This window comes from Rhyacophila brunnea, unplaced genomic scaffold (assembly GCF_057557595.1).
Source record: "Rhyacophila brunnea isolate RB1 unplaced genomic scaffold, BYU_Rbru_1.0 scaffold_7, whole genome shotgun sequence".
In the NCBI taxonomy this organism is placed as follows: Eukaryota; Metazoa; Arthropoda; class Insecta; order Trichoptera; family Rhyacophilidae; genus Rhyacophila; species Rhyacophila brunnea.
Genome location: NW_028233339.1, coordinates 39,391,738 through 39,409,451, shown reverse-complemented (window position 1 = coordinate 39,409,451; position 17,714 = coordinate 39,391,738). Strand labels below are relative to the sequence as shown.

At 34.0% G+C, this 17,714-nt stretch overlaps 1 protein-coding gene across 1 annotated transcript; it reads left to right on the top strand.

The window, feature by feature from the left end:
• The first annotated feature begins 4,924 nt into the window (after positions 1-4,924).
• On the top strand, positions 4,925-7,444 carry LOC147064839 (uncharacterized). Its single transcript, XM_085957764.1, has 2 exons — positions 4,925-5,833; positions 6,227-7,444. Exons 1-2 carry the CDS (start codon positions 5,346-5,348, stop codon positions 6,378-6,380), a joined length of 642 nt encoding a protein of 213 aa, XP_085813890.1. The 5' UTR covers positions 4,925-5,345; the 3' UTR covers positions 6,381-7,444.
• Positions 7,445-17,714: the final 10,270 nt, after the last annotated feature.

The following is a 17,714-nucleotide window of genomic DNA, read 5'->3' as shown; positions in this document are numbered from 1 at the left end:
GAGAGACATTAGTGTTGCCATATTTCCAAAGAGGAATTATAGTACCGAGCCTTCAAAACTAATACAGTATTTCGGCCAAAAACATTGCACAATCTCTTTGATTTCGGCAAAAAATATAGTACGAGTCCAATTCTTTGGAATTCTCCCTTTATAAGTGACTAGTAAAATTGAGCCCTCAAGAAGTGAAGTAGGCCAAGTGAAACTTTCGTAATGAAGGTTTTAATGAACTTTTTACATATTTTTTTGTATGGAGCTGTATTAATTATATTTTTTATATTAAATGGATGTTTATTACATAAACAAATAGAAAAAAAAAGTATTTATGGATAATATTGATTGTAGTAAGATAATAAGAGGGGTGAGTTTACTTCATCTCTACTCACTTGGCTCACTTTAGCCTATGTTAGTCGTGTTCACCTCTACATACTAATAATACTTGGCTCACTTTTAGATAAGTTAGTCATGTTAACAATCACGTGGGAAACTTGCATGAATGCATATAAGTGAATACAGCTGACAAGCATGTTACCATAGCAACATGCGTGTTAGCCGTGTTCACGTCTATAGGATAACAACACGTTAACCAGTTGGTGAGAACGGTGAAAAAATGAGCTAATGACTTGGCTCACTTCACCATTTGACAATTTATTACGATACCTAGCTCAATAAATATTTTTATTTTAACAATAAAACAATATTTACTTAGCGACTTCACTTTTATGATAGGTAGTTTATGACAATATGTAGAATATCATAATTTAACGCACCTAACTCATTTTTTTCAAAAATGTCGGTTGGCTCACTCGACTTCTCCTTGGCTCAATATTTTTAAATGTCAAACATCACTTTTTTAGTTTATGTGAAAACTATTTTCTAATAATTATTGTTTGAATATTTTTTGTTTATGTGAATTTTGATCAACGCGATGTAGATTAATTCCCATCCTTAAAAAATACGCTAAAAGTACTAAAATTTTGATATTTCCAAACTACACATTGATGCAGACTTTTATATTTTCGTAATAGAATAGACTTTGATTTAAAATGATGATTAGATGACTTTATCAAATTCACCGGTAGCATTATTATATGGTCTGAAGAGGTATTTTACATTCATAAAACAAGGCCTCATAATTAAATTCTCCGTTATTTATTTAATGGGAAATAAAAATTCGATAATAAATACATGGCAACACTGCTATTGTCACGACTGTCAACAGCAGTGTTGCCAACCGTACTATAATTATAGTATTTGTACTATAATTTTCGTCTGCGTACTATGTACGATATAAAACAGGTATAGTACGCCCAAAATACTATAATTTTGAGAAATCGGAAAAAAGGTTGCCAATAGAAGAAAAACAACGTCAAAATAATCCGTGAGAAGCAAAAAAAATAATCCCCATGTCTAAAAGAAAGTGACGTTAGCCACAGGTTTGCAGTTTGCAAATGCATAATCGATGCGAAATCAAAATGACAAAAAAAAAGTTCGGCATGTGTCCACTTTTAAATGATTTCTACGCCAGATATATTAAAGCAAATAAAAATCTATCTTTCTTTCTTTTCTTGGTTAGTTTGCTAATGCACTTTTCACATTATTTTATTAATAGCAAAAAAAGTCGCCTGTGGCGCTTCTTTATTTCAGAGCTATTAAATATTTTGAATATGTGGTTGAAAAATCCTGACCCGGGGGGTCCGCTTCAGGATGTGGGGTCCATGATAGAATCCATTTGTCAATGAACGAAGATGAATTTGGATTGATTACTATTGAAATTGCTAATAATCGAGCATATTCGTCAAAAAATAATGTAATATAAGTAGTAAAACCTTGTTTATTTTTTTTTCATTTTTGTATTCTTAAGTAGGTACATTATTGACTATTTAAAAAGGTGTCTGTATTATTACATGAAATAAGGGGGGGAGGCGTCTAGATTAGATTTTTTAAAAGGGAGTAGTAGTAACCTAAAGTTTGGAAACCACTGACTTAACATTTGAATTTTGTCTAAAAAAAACAAGACGTCAATTACCCCACGTATGCAGAAAATTATTAGTCATTCAACGCGTACTATATTTTTTGCCGAAATACTATAATTTTGAAGTCACTGTACTATAATTCCACTTTCAAAATATGGCAACACTGGTCAACAGTGTCAACAACTTACTGTCAATGTCAATCTACCTTAAAACGACTGCCTGACGTTATTAGGCTTCTTAAAATGGATGTAAAACGCGAACTAGATGATTATGAAACTGACGCCGAAGTGCACCAATGGTTTGATGTGCCAATAATGCACCAAAACAATCCGATTACAAACGTTTGTATAAAACAAGAGAATGCTTTCGATGCCAACAGCACTATTGAGGTTAGGTTTTCCAAACTTATTAATTATATTGTAAAATTTTGTTTATTCTACGTTGAATTGGTTTCATAGGTGCTGATGCAAATAAAAGAGTTGGGTGACATATTGGACTGTACCTACCAGCTGAAACATGTAATAGTTAATTATACATCGTTGTTGGGTTCCCATATTTGACGATGATATAAACAGGACATAATATTGTCCCCTTAGAACAGAACAAGCCTCACTGATTTTCTGTGAAAACACAAAAAATCCTTTTTTGATTCTCTATATGGAGTCAGAACAAGAGTATCTGAATTATGAACATAAAAAAGGTTATCAGCTTAGATCATTCCAAGCTTAACTTCACTCTTAAAAACATTTTGGGACATAATTAACCGACTTATCTGACGAAATATAACAGAATATACTTTTTAATGTTTTTTGTCACATAAACAATGCTTTTAAGTATAATGGATTATCGTATATTTCAATCAATATTTTTATCTTTACAGTTTTCAAATGAATGACAAAGTATAAAAGTGCTCTCCTGTAAAATGTCAAAATATCAGTTAGGCATGTTCTGTTCTAAGGTGATGATATTATTTCATTATCAGTACCTAGTCGCTCCATAGTGCAATGCCATACAGTGTCTCCGGGTTCGATCCCGGTGATCTCACAATAATTAAATATTGTGATTTTCTCAATTATGAGTATTTCTGCTATGTATTTCGCTTCTGTAATTGAACCCGTAGTATGCCAATGATTGCTAGATCTTGATAATTTACACCAAAATGTAATAATTTTAGCAGTAGACTGTAATTTGAAGGTGGATTCCGGATCTAGGGGGGGAGGGGGGGTTAACAGGATGCCAAACACTGACCTTTTATGATGTTATTGATGGATCCGTGGTCTTGTTGCACTATCACGCGGGCGGTATTGTTTGTTGGGTTACCCGGTGCGCGGTACTTGACGATACACTCTTGATGGATGATATATGAGGTTGATAAATGATAAGAGCCGGTATCACGGCTTGTATTCAAGTGTCGCTTGGACGACGGTCACAATATATCAAGCTAGGCCTACGAAGAACTTCTGAATCAGTCAGTATAATAATTGAATTAATCAATAAACTGTGGTTTAGCGGTAACAGGCCAACACACACCAGTTGTCTTGAGCTAACTGAATGTTATTCAATCACGGTCGATTGATGACCCGTAATTGCTCGTCGTCTGGTCTTGTGACAATACTAAATAAGGATGTGAGGTAGGATTGGAAATAAGGGATGACGGCCAACATATTTGGCTCAACCAATTCTCATAATCATATTTATTAACAGACATAATTAGTATTAGATAGAGTAAAGAATGCAAATATTTCGTAATATTATATTATTTATAATTGGTAAGTAAGAGAATTTAAAAAAAGTCTTTCAACAGAAAATAAATATTTTTTAATTGAAAAAGCAAATAAAGATTCATTCAATTACGGCGTCAAACAAGATATTTTCAACATCAAATAATTATGTATTGTCTATGAATCACATATAGGTAGGTACCAGTGGCGAAGGGTGGAGGTAGGCTTTTAAGATCTGACATAAATAGTCCACAATAAACTTTATCAGTCATATGTATTTGTTTTAATTGAACGACAATGTACGGGATGGTGGTTGCAAAAACTAAACCATAGTAGATAATAGTCAAAAAATAATCGTCTATTTATAAAATATCTAAAATTATGCAATTACATTATACATAACTTTGGATATTTTATAGATAGAATAATATTTTTTATCTATTGTAGTTTGGTTTAGACGGGGCTTAATGAATTTAAAAAAACTAACCAACAACATGTGCAATAATATGTATTCTTAATTCAACGTAAACAATTATTAATAAGTATGAATGAAAAAGTGTGCACTATTTTGTCGTATCGCCCAAAATATACCCAAACTTTTATGGTTTGGCTTAGGCAGGGTTTAATTGATTTTTAAAAACTAACCAATACCATTTGTAAATGTTTCTGGTTCAATTAAAACAAATACGTATGACTAATAAATTTTAATGTGCACTATTTATGTCGGATCTTAACAGCCTACCTCCACCCTTCGCTACTGCTACTTACATTACATAATGTAAACATTTATTATAACACACCCACTGTCTTGTTTTTCAGAGCCCTGTAACCAGCCTTACCGGTATTAAAACTGAGATTGATCCTCTCCGAGTTGATTTCAAGGAAGACTTTGTAAAAGACTCAGTACGGCAAATCTCTTATCCGCAACCTGGGTGCTCATATTCAGAATGCAAATCAGTACATCAGGTTATTATTTACTTAGATTAATTTACATTTTTTAATAAAGTATAATAAGAAACTTGACATGTCATATACACCTATTTCTACAAACAATAAAATTTTGTGCTGTTTTGTTACAAAGTTTTTAGGCCATCTCAATATAACATACATTATGATTAACCCATAGCCACGAAAATTTCTCATGCGGAATTTTTTTGTCTTTTGTACCAAGCACGAGAAATTCTCGTGTCTGAGAAGGCACCGTTTCGTTAATTTTTTGGGACATCTATCGAAAAAATAATAAATTAAATAAGTTTAAAAAGAAGATTTCTGCACCAAATAAAATTTTGGTTAGGGAGGTTTCTTACCAAATAAATATATTATTGGATTTCTAAATGCATCACCGTGAGAAAGTGTCGCTGCGTGAATTGTACTGATATGAGTACCTTTTTATAATAAATAAATAATTTTTTTGTGACTATGTGACATCTATTGTTTAAATTATTGATCTAATATGTTTTAAAACAGGTTCCTATACTCTACAAGTCAATGATTAGTGAAGTTTTCAACCAAATAATAATTTAAAATTTTTTTTGAAAATATTGCGGGAATGCCGAAGACCATTTTTTTTATCAGTTTCGCTCCTCAAGTGTAAAACATCTGTCGAAACGGCCACATGTGTTTATTTACAAATGCTTCGAAATATTTTTAGATGCAGGGTAAAACAGGGAACGTTTTTAAAATTATAGATTTGTATATTGATGCATTTGAACAAAGAAAAAATCATCCATACAAAAATCATTGTTTGAGAAAGATAGCAGGAAGTTTGTGCTCGTATACTTTCGATGAAATCGCACGATTGGAAGATGCCAAAATTGAAAAATTTATGGAGGATTCAGACAACAGTGATTCGGAGGATATCGGTCCTCTTCCAAATCCACGTATCTCCGGTGATTCCTCGGATTCTTCATCCGACGATAAAAATTCCCACGGCGCAACCATCAATCGAAGAGCGACAGTGCAAAACAGTGGATGGCAGTGGAATGCATCTCCAGAAATGGAACTAATTCCATTTACTGGAGTTCCAGGAATTAGCAGGACTGCAAATATAGCATTGGAAGCTGAGAAGATTGAATTTACGGCCTATAGGATATTCATCACAGCTGCATTTTGGCCTATGATCGCAACAGAAACTAACAGGTAACGATAATAACATATTTTGCAATTATTATGTCATGATACTGTGTGATGTAAATAAGTTGTTATGGTGAATGTATTTATAGTACGTATATGTAGTAGTATACATAATGTGGTTTCGTTGCCTCAGTTCGTATTTTTATCAATATAAATCGAATTCTAGTGTCTTAGCGCGATAACCCACTAACGCGATCGGAATCTGTGTGTATTCAAATGGTGTGAAACCCACTGACGCGGCATTTGGATACATACAAATTCCAAGGCGCGCGGCGTGTCGCGCCAGTGGGTTATCACATTTACTGGATTCTTTCTAGGATATCATTAGATCTAATTTTGGGCTATGAAATAGATAATAAACAATCGTATTTTACTCTATTTCCGTTTTTTTTGTTTCAGATATGCCCAGGCAAGAATTTTGCAGAAAGCGGAACCCACCTGGAAGGATACGACAGCTGATGAGCTAGAAGCCCATTTTGCTCTCAGCATTCTGATGGTAACCCAACTGAAGCCGACTGTGTACTCCTATTGGGCCACTAAGAAGTCAACATAGTCACCCTTTTTTGGAACTGTTATGCCACAGAATCGATATACATTGCTTTCTCGGTATCTGCATTTTGCTGATGATGCAATAGCAGCACCGGGAAATCGATCTAAAAAGATTCATCCTGTTATTGATCATTTGAGGCATAGCTTTCGAAAAGTTTATAAACCGGAGATAAACATGTCATTGGATGAAAGTTTAATAAAGTTCCGGGGGCATCTTTCATTTGTTCAATTTAACCGCAATAAACACGCCCGGTTCGGCATACAATTTTATAAACTTTGCGAGTCTTCCTCGTGATACGTGTTTGATTTCAGTATTTATACTGGAGAAAAGTTCAGAGATCAGACCCTTCTGTCCAGTGAAGCAGTTGTCCATCACCTGTTGGCCGGGTGTGAGTCTGATGGACATATCCTTTGTCTGGATAATTGGTATTCATCTCCCGACCTTTATTTCACACTAAAGAATGGAAAGACGAACTGCGTAGGTAGAGTGAGACCGAACCGAAAAAATATGCCTGTTTAAATGAAAGGCAAAAAGAAGTTAAAACGAGGCTCTGCATCTTTTTTGTACAGTCATGGGCTTATGGCAATGGACCATAGACTGGTCACCGTGCTGTCCAAGTACCATAAAGATTTGTCCATGACTGCGACAGGCAAGACAGACCGAAAAACTCGTCTGCCAATCGTCAAACCCCATGGTATTATTGACTATAATAAAGGCATGGGTGGTGTCGATCGGCAAGATCGAGCTTTGGCTTTTCCAATCATGCGTAATGCGTATGTTAAAGGCTATAAAAAAAAATCTATTATATAGCTGATATGGCAATGTTCAATGCCTTTCAGATATATATAAAAAAAATTCAAGTCGAACTGCACTACGATGAATTTAGGGTAAACGTGGCCGAACAAATTCTAGAAAGGGTGACTCTATCAACACACCGCACAGGTCGTCGCAGTTCAGAGGTCACTCCGATGAGACTCCAGGCAAAAACTGGGGTCATTTTCCGATTCCCATCGCCAGCACCGTAGGAGGGAAGAAATATAAGACTCGACAGTGGAGAGTGTGCAAGGAAAAAAAAGGGTAAGAGAAAGGAGTCTCGATGGGAATGTGAAAAGTGCAAAATCGCTCTCCATTTGCCAGAATGTTTCAAAGCGTTTCATACTAAAATAGACTACACTGTATTATTATATATTTTTTTAAAGTACTTAACTATTTTTTATTTATTGTAGCTTAAAACTTAAAACTATTTTATGTATTTTTTTGTAAATGTCTTGTTTCTCCCTATGTCATTATAATATATACATATTTTTAATGTTGTATATTAAACTATTATTTTATTTAGCTTTTAAATTATGTAAAAAAAAATTGTTTGTTAAATTTGAACCTCCCTTTCTCAATATATATATTATGCTTTTTTAATATTTTATAATATGTAAACATAATTTTATTTAGCATATAAGTTTAATCTGTCATAAAACAAATAAAAAAAAGTTGGTTAGTTTTGAACCTCATTTGTAAAAAAATATAAGAAAATTGATTGCATCTTATAATCTAAAGATTTTTTTAAATGTTTATTATGTAATTTTTTTTTGTATTTAGCAGTAAATTGAAAGTTTGAAAAAAAATCAACAAAAGTTTTTATTTATTGAAGTTTGAACCTCCCTATCTCCATTTTCATGTGTTTTATTATTTTTATAACTCTGAAATTATAATATACCATCCTTTTTTTATATGTTCCAAAAATCAATTGATTTCAAGTTACAGTAGGCGCTCGGTAATCCCGCTCCCATATTTTTTCACATATGCCGTATTGTCAGAAATGCCAGATTATTGGATTTCTATAGGAAATAATCTATCACAGATTCGCACAGGTCATATATGTCAAGGTTGGGCACCGAACTACTGAGGGAACGGCTCTCCGCTCTGTAATCCGGCAGTTGAATGTGAAAACTGCCAGATGCTCTACTCACTACTGTATATATTTTGAGTTATTGATATTTGATTATTGGAAGTCATTTTACTGTTCTATATACAAAAATAAACCTAGATTGAATGACCAATTTGTGTTTCGGAAAGTCGGACGCCAATGTGCAATTCCAGGGGCCTTATGTTAGAACTTGCGAGTCGTGTGAAACATCGTAGTCATTCGCGAAAGTGACGTAGGTTATCGAAATAAGGCATGTCGAAACTTATCACTACCTGAATTAGTCATAATCTGTGTCGACAATATTGCCCATACCAAAGGGTACTCGTGACCAGAGACGGCCATACGACTTGAGTCACTCTCTCTCTCTCTCGCTTTGATGTCTCGCTCCGATACGTAGGTAGTTTAGTTTAGAACTGTCAAAAATGAGAGACTAGCTGCGATCGGATATTATTATCTTATCTTTCTTTACCCGCGAGAATAATTACATATTATTATTTTATATTTCGCCAAAGCACTGCTATATATTTGTATCGTTCACCCAATTATTTTAAAAGATGTCAATCCCAGAAATAGTTACTTTTGCTTCAGTTTTAGAATCACGTAATCATCCGCGAAACAGATCAAATAATCATGCTAACTTATCTGAAAATGCTTTTTTATTCAGTGATGCACTATTTATACGTAATTTCCGGTTAAACAAAGAGCTTGTGAGATATATTTTACAAATTCTCACGCCATATAGGTATATTATCGTACCTAAGTTTAATGTTACTATCTATAAGCGTGAAGAGTTTACAATGCGAAAAAATGAATATGGTTGTATAGCTTAAAATTAATCAAAGACATAGAAGATGTACCTATGATATATATGACACATTATGACGTTTATACTATTATATCCATGGAAAATTAAAAAGTCGTAGGTAGGTATAATGTTGAGACGGACATAACCTTACCTGATTTCAATTAAGATCACTTAATTGAAACCTCTCCTTTCTTTTGCACGACGAAGGACGTGAATTCATGTACCTATCTCCCGATGTCCATGTTTATTTTGATATTTCGTTTCGTATGTGACAGTGACCTTGAAAATCAAAACGTCAAAATGAATGAGTTTGCTGATGGAAAGAACACGGCAATTACCAATTTATAAACAATAAAGATGCCGAATTATTATATTACCTATTCACAATGTTACTTAATACTCTGTTATCTTGAGTTCAATTAATTATGTTAATGTTTTATAATGGTTTGTAATGAATAAATACCTACATAAAAATAAATGTTATTGAAGACACTGTGTTTATTTTGTTAAATCTTGTTTTACAGTGTAATAATATTATATGGTTTCGCATTTATGTAAGGTTATATTCTACGTACATATATCTATATCATATTATACTAAATCAATCGAATATTGTAGGAATTATACACAAACATAACCAACAAAAATAATGATTTCGTTTGACATTTAATTTTTGACGTTTCATCTCGTACCATAGACACCGATTTTCTCGGTTTTGGCGATGTTGCCAACTGGTCACTCGCGAATTAAAATAGTCCGAAGCGAGTGGCTTCAAAAATACGTATTATCGTATACGGCATGAAACGGGCGATACTAACTTGTCATCCCACACGGTTGTCGACCACACGAGTCGATAGTTACGAATTCGAGCTGCAGAGGATTCAGATTTAGTATTCCAAAATTGTCTTTCGATATCTCCAATGTCTGTCGATAATGTATGAAATTACTAATTGAACTTATTAAACGATCATAAATAATCAATTATTTGCCTTGTCCGGAAATTTGTACATATGTAGTTTACCGTAAAACAGTTATTCGTGAGGTGTTCTATCGGAAATAGATGGCCGTATAAAATATTGAAATCAATTCCTCACCTAAATAAACCACTTAAAAACACGTTATAAAAACCACCGCAATACAAGGAAAAGACAGAAAAATAGGTACGTAAGTAAATTAGAAACGCAATCATAATATCGTATAATTTATATCAAATTCTGTTAGATTCTCGTATCAAGTCGTACTTATCAAATATCTGATTATAATGACGTTATTATCATAATGCCAATCAATATCAAACTAATGTTCTTATTGAATCTAATAAAACTGAAACGGTTTTTTTAAATCTCAATGGTATACGGGAATTTCTTTCCGGTAAGATAGCTCACGGTAAATTGTGCTAAGGCGAAGTGTAATATGTACAATTTAGATGTAACAATTAATTATAAGTACAGTGAATAAGTGACGTAATAAAAAACATTATGAATTAAAACTACCAAGTAGTAGATAGACACTTATTAAACTTCCTCTTCTACTTTTTGTATCAAATCGTAATGAACATATATTTATTTCATTGACGAATGTTATTTAATTCGACAGTGCGGTGCCCACTTGTCCTGGCGTTCAGTTGCCCTCGTGCTTTTCGTGGGTGTTGATAAACCATGCACTGCTTGTATGCAGCAGATAATGGAAGAAATAATATTAATAATCATTATTTAATACTTAATATTTCGAAAAAATTGTTCGTCTAAAGCTCAAATTACATTGGCAGATTGCGTCTGGCCCGATCGTCTGCCACGACTGTCAAAATCTATTCTCTATGGTTTTCAAGGATCGAGAGCGATCGTGAGTAAAGTGGGAAAAATTCTATTTTCCGTTGTCCCGATCGTTTTGACGTAAATTTGCGCGGGATAATGTTCAGTGTTGCCACCAATCTAACGAAGAAATAGTTTTCGGTCAACCTATATTTTTAATAATAGCAACACTATGTTTATTTTAAACCAATCAAAAACAAGGAGCAACGAGATTGAATCGTTGCGTTTAATTGCAAATAGTGTTTAAAACGCTGGCCACGACGGTCGGCGTGGATCGTTGAATCGGGTTGGGTCTACGCGTCTGCCAATGTAATTGAGCCTTAAGATAGATAGGTAAACAAACTCGCACACTCTAATTTCGAAAAACAGCTATCAAGCGTTCCGATAACCCTTTCTCTCAAGAGTGCTGTTTATTATTATAATATCATTGGATAGAAAGTGTTTTTGTAAGAATATGTTTTTTATGAATTTAACGTAACGGACATAAAGAGTTAAAGGACAAATGTTTGGATTGTACGTTCCTTTGTACCTACTAGATTTGTCATAAGAACTTCCCATTTTTACCACGTTTTTCTTAGCTCGTTCGTATTTTTGTTTGTCCGGTGGTTGTTTAACCAGTATAATTCTTGCAATCGATTTTTAACTAACTTCCCGACTAGCTAGACATTTGAAACTTTTAGAATATATCAGAACACGATGCCAATGCATTCTTTTAATACTTTTAGCCATCTTTAAGTAGAATTGAATTCATTTTCAGTTAATTCTGTTTTGTATGAAAAGTTATTTCGGAAGAAATCCGTAATCCAATCCACTATTATTGGTTGCTAAGGAGGTGGTCCTAGCAACTAAATTATTAATATATACGTGCTTTACTATGGAAATCAAAATGACATTTCAGTATTCTATATTTGTTTGTTTGTTGCAAAATAGCAAAAAAATGATTTGTTGACAATTGCCTTATTTGTCCTAAATTATTAATTACATAGAATTGTCAAGTTTATATGATTCAACAGATAATTTAAAAACGTGGTACCTATTTAAAAAGTTCTTTTTATCTTGTAATTATTTATGAGTATATTGATATTTTATTAATGACATTCATTTGTTCGTCTTAAGTGGGTCGAGTAGTTTTTGTTGTATATTAAATCCAACAATGCTGTGCGTATCTACAGCGATGTTTTGTTCTGCACATTTATTGTTGTGGAGCAATGTCTCGTTTCAGTTATTTGGTAGGCTTGTTTAATGTTTGGAAAGCAGTGAGTTACGAAATATTGTTTGATCTCATTTTCAATACGAAGGTACCGAAACATTTGATAATATCGTCACTGTTCTGGCAGAAAACACTAATTCGAAAAAATTACATATTGAGTTAGTACCAAAGTGTTCCTTATTTCAAACTTTACCGTCTGGAAACCTTCTTAATAAACAAACAGTCTTTATTTTAAAGTCATCCTTTTTACGATTACTTAATAAACTCACATGATAGACCATTATTTCAAACATTTTAACAACTTCAAAGTCAAATTACTCAAAACTAGTATTCTCCAGTTAGTGTGTTCTGCCAGAACAGAGACGATATGATGTGCAAGTAAAAATATTGAAAAAGTCCCGGGATTTTCACATCATTACTTAGTTGGGTACCTACTTACGTGTGAAACAGGATTCTGTTAAGTCTTTTTCTAGATAACTGTTATAATAACTAGTTTCTATACACCGGATAGCAGTGTCACCAATTAAAATTCTTGTAGACGCGCTTTCAATATATAATGCGCAGACAGGAAAAGAGTGTTTCTGTGCTGTTGCCGTGCGTTACAGACAAATGAATCAAGACAAATATATTATAATGTATTCGAAAATGTCTAATTAATTATCCATGCTCTTAAAGTGTTATGAGTTGTATTGTGGAGTACATTTACAAACTAAAATAAGCACATATCGTCACCGTTCAGGCAAAAGTCAACAACCCTGAAAATGGCAGTTTTGAGTTGAGTATGTCAACCGAAGGGTAAAATTATGTTCTTTAAGATGCAAAAGTCACCACGGTACATTAGTTAGTAAAATGTTGCTTAAATCCGAATTATTTGTTTTTCACTAAATGACTTTCGATAAAATCTTAACAAGCAAAAGTCATTATAGGTGAATAGACATTATAGACTCTATAAAAAAAAATCCTTCGTTATAAATATACAAGCAAAAGTCACTATACTATGGATGGTGAGTTTTACTGATTTGTCATTTGAAAACTTCTAACACTTGTCTGAAATACGCAAAAATAGCCAAACAGGAATAGTTTACCTAAGCTTGTTATAATAAGATTGCTTTGGTCTAAATTAAATCAAACAAAACTCACCATAGCGTAATGGTGACTTTTGTCTGCTCGAAAATGCAGCACAGTGATGACGAAATAAACAAGCAAAAGTCACCATCCATCCATAGAGAGTTGTGATTGACAATTATTTTTCGTTTATGGTCAGTTTCGTCCATGATTATGCATTTTGTCACCTGTCATTGAACGTTTGGATCTTCGGGTTACGCTATTGTTTCGATTGTGGATTGTTTTATGATTAATTGTTGTTATTTTACTATATACCATAATGCTTTGCAAGATTTGTAATATTGATTTGTCGAATAGGAGTTCTGTTATCATGCATTACTCGAAATATCACAGTGCATCAAGTTGATACCATATGAAGGTCTCCCACAGCAGACCACCTCAAAGGGCGGACCGAACCATCATCTTTCCTAAAACACCGCAGCCTACGTCCACGCTTCGCGGTTCTCGCAACCCTCGGCCGAGCGGAGCCCGCCTCGAAATCCAAAATTCAAATTCGTCCACGCTCCCGCCAAAACAGACGCGGTCTACCGATAGCGCCGCTACTGGTCAATCTGTCGGTTAAGCAGGGAGGTTCGCGACCGAGAGCGCGATGACGCCGAATCTGACGGTTGAACGCGCGCGAAAAGCTCTCTCTTGCAACGGACCCCGAACGAACAGCATCTCCAGATTCTCCAGCCCAGCAAGCATCTCTCGCCTCGGAGTCGGACGCCGAGCGACAAGCACCCCCAGTCCAGCCAAAAGACGGCATCGGCAAGCCGCAAGCCCTGACTCTCTTGCCTCGGACCCCAAGCATAAGCATCTTCAGCATTCAGTCGAGAAAAGCAGCCTTCAGCAGTGCAGCCAATAGCCAGAAGAAACCGCGTCTACAACCGCCAACGACTACCATGCATAGCGATAAAATAAACTCCTGCCAATCAACAACAATGTGCGTTTCTCCCATTCCACCCCGCTTCTGGCCTGCTAGTGATACGGCTTTCACCATTCTCCTCGACGGAAAAAGGCCGGTATCATTCTGGCGCCCAACGTGGGGCGCCAAATGTCACCTCCGAATGGGGGGGGGGGGGGGGAGGGTGTAGGATGATGCGCTTTTTTAAATTATCTTCTTATTAATTATTTTAAATAAATGTGCGGATGTAAGCGCTAACTAAACAGCCTATGATTTCGAAATAAAAAGCCAGACAGAGACTGGCGTCAGTGGCGTCACGTGACTAAAAACACATACAAACCACATCTTAAATTCCCATCGAATATTTCATAACATAGTTGAATCCATGCGGCAGTAGTTATGGCTACAAACCTTACTAATTTATAAAATAAAGCTATGTTATTCTGAATTTTGACGATAGATGACTATCAATTATCTTGGATTTTTCAGTGTATTTTTTTTTTAAATTTAAATTATTTTCCTGAAGATCTATTTTTCTTAGTAGGTAGGCTTTAAATAATCGCCTACTATGGAGCCTTCGCCACTGATTTATAAGCCTCTATCAATAAGTTCACAAAAGCATAAAGATTTAATGGTATTATATGAAAAAGGTGTGATACCACAAGAATCCCACCACTGGTACCAATCTCTGCCGAGCTCAACCAGCGTTATTGGTAGGAATGCAGAACCTGATGTCGGAATTGATAGAGGAGGAGTAGTTTTTAATTATTATTTGTTAATATTTCTTTACTTTCATTATGTTATTACTTAATTTTCATAATTTTCATTGGTTTGTTATTATCATTAGATTTCATTAAAAAAAACACTTAATTCATTTACTTTAGGTATTTATATCTTAAAACATAAAAAAATAAACATGTTAAAAGACTATTTCATTCAACAAAACTTATTATTTACCACATTATCTTTATTATTACTTATATCACTACATTTCACTATCCTTCTTTTGGCTAACATTGTTCAGATTATTAACAAGCACAAGTCACCAAACTATAATTGAGCTACCTTGCCTCCTTCAAAACCTTCCAGATATTTTAATTAGCATCAAAAAGTAAAAGTACATTAAAGAAATTATTAAGAAGACATGAGAAAATAATTTAATGTAGATAAAACCTTAAAAACACTAAAATCTGATTTTTCCTGCATTTTCAAACTTTCAAATTGCGATATCTCAAAACTATGTTTTTAGGGTTGGTGACTTTTGCCTGAACGGTGTCGATATAATGGTACGTAGCGTGGCGAAAATTAGCTTAGTCGACATAGGTACTTACCTACATATTTTAACTTTCAAAGGATTATAATAATAAATACTTTTACTAACGAAATGACTATGCTGCTATCACAGATTTTTCTCGTTTAGTGCATTTCTTTCTTGACGAACTTGGAGGAACTGGAGACAAGCTTAGTTTTTGTTAATTTTTGTTTAACAAAAGTATTGGTTAAAAACAATCGATTTTTTTGACATCTCTATTGAGGTGTAACTTTTTAATATAAGGCAAAAATCTTTTGATATCTATACTTACTACTATGTCACTATATTTTTATTTTATTTTTATCAATATTATATCTTCATAAGAAGATACTGATATGCTTTTATATTTATAAAATCAATGTATTTTTTAGATCGCTTCAAAATACCCTACCAATTTAAAATCGGAGACTGATTTCGAGCGGGTTGACTCAGAGAATGAGATTGTTCAAGAGGATGAAGAGCAAATCAATTATGTTAACCCTCAACCTAGTTTCTCTTATTCCGAATGCAACCCAGGAAATAAGGTAAATAATCTACTAATACTGACTTAACTTATCAATATACACTTCTTCCTTTTAATTCTATCCTCACAGCATGTCAAGATTCCTACATAATATCTTTAAGATGTTTGATTTTTTTAAAAATATTATTCTCACATTAGGGCAAAGCAATGATGGGAACCTTCAACATAGTTGCTCTTATTCCGAATGCAATCCAGAAAATCAGGTACCTTCCTGCATACAATTATAATGGTGTACAACGGAAAAAAAAGGAATACTTTAAGTGCGCGATAGGACAACGACTCACCAGTGGCCTAAAATTCTAATGGTTTCACTAGGTTTTCAGTGGAACATGCTCACCTTATTGAACACATTGTGGGTGCCAATTTAGTAGTTTATTTTTTCTCTTATGCTCCAAATATTCCTCCTGATTCCTTATGGTCAGTTTCCAAATAAGATGAAAAAATATGTGAATGTCTTGGCGTGAGTGATATTATTAATTATTATCTCATATGAATGTAGTGTATATCTAACGATTCAAACATAAGACTATTACTTATGTATAATATAATATAAACATACATTTTTTACGGGTAGGTTTTCAATCTAGAAGCGTATAAACAATTCACAATTACTAGGTCACATAAAAGAGTATAATGGTGATAATATAAGTTGCGGGTGAAGTGGTGCGTACATTGATCCATCAGTTGTTTATCACGTTGATCTTTCACTATTTAAAAATAAAAACAATAGCAGCTGAGTAAAATTTTCATAAAAACAAATCAAATTGCTTAATTTTTGTCGCGTTTGCTTGCCATGTGACCACTGTGTGCCTAGCTACACCAGTTCTGATATTATATGCTTCACCTGTTAAACTTACCATGCAACATTCAAGCATTTTTCCTTCAAGCCCGTTGGTAATATTGAATCTGGTGACTGCATGTATGGTAAAAGCGTGTACATCGCTCTCTCGCTATATTATACCTTAACCCAGGGGGGGGGAAAACTTTTTGGATGGAGGGCCAAATTCAAGAATTCAAAATGAGCGGCGGGCCACAAGTAAAATACCATTTTTAGATAATATACACTATTTATTATCACGAAAAATAAACATTACAAAAAAAATTATAAGAAGAATGAAACTTTTGTACATTTTTTTAAATTTAGGTGTTAATTTTGTAGTTGATATTCTAAAAACTGCTTGTAAATGGGCATCGAAGATATTTGATTGTAAAGAATTTTTATTGAGGTTCATAATCGAAAATGTTTGTTCACATATTATATAGGTTGATCCAAAAATAACAAACATTTTTCTTGCATAATCTTTAAGTTGGTCGAATTTGTCTGAATTAAGGGCATTGTAATATTTGGAGATTTCTTCACGACGATGCAATTCTCTTAAATCAGTGTCACAGCTGCAGATCGATAAACTCAAGTTGTAGTTCTGTCGGTACACTATCAATATCTATTGAAAATGGATCGCGTACTATTGCTAAACAAATTTTAATCTTTTGTCAATATTTTAAAAAAATATATAAAAGAGTTATTCGTAATCAGAAGTACAATATTAATGATGGCGGGCTGCAAAAAAATACCCGGCGGGCCACATGCGGCCCGCGGGCCGTAGTTTCCCCCCCTACCTTAACCGATAATAGGATGTGCCTCAACAAATATCAGGAAGTTGATTTTAACGAAGAGTATCTTTTTGATACAAAATCACGAACATGAGAATCCTCCGCCCGGTTCCTCTTATTTTAAATGCAT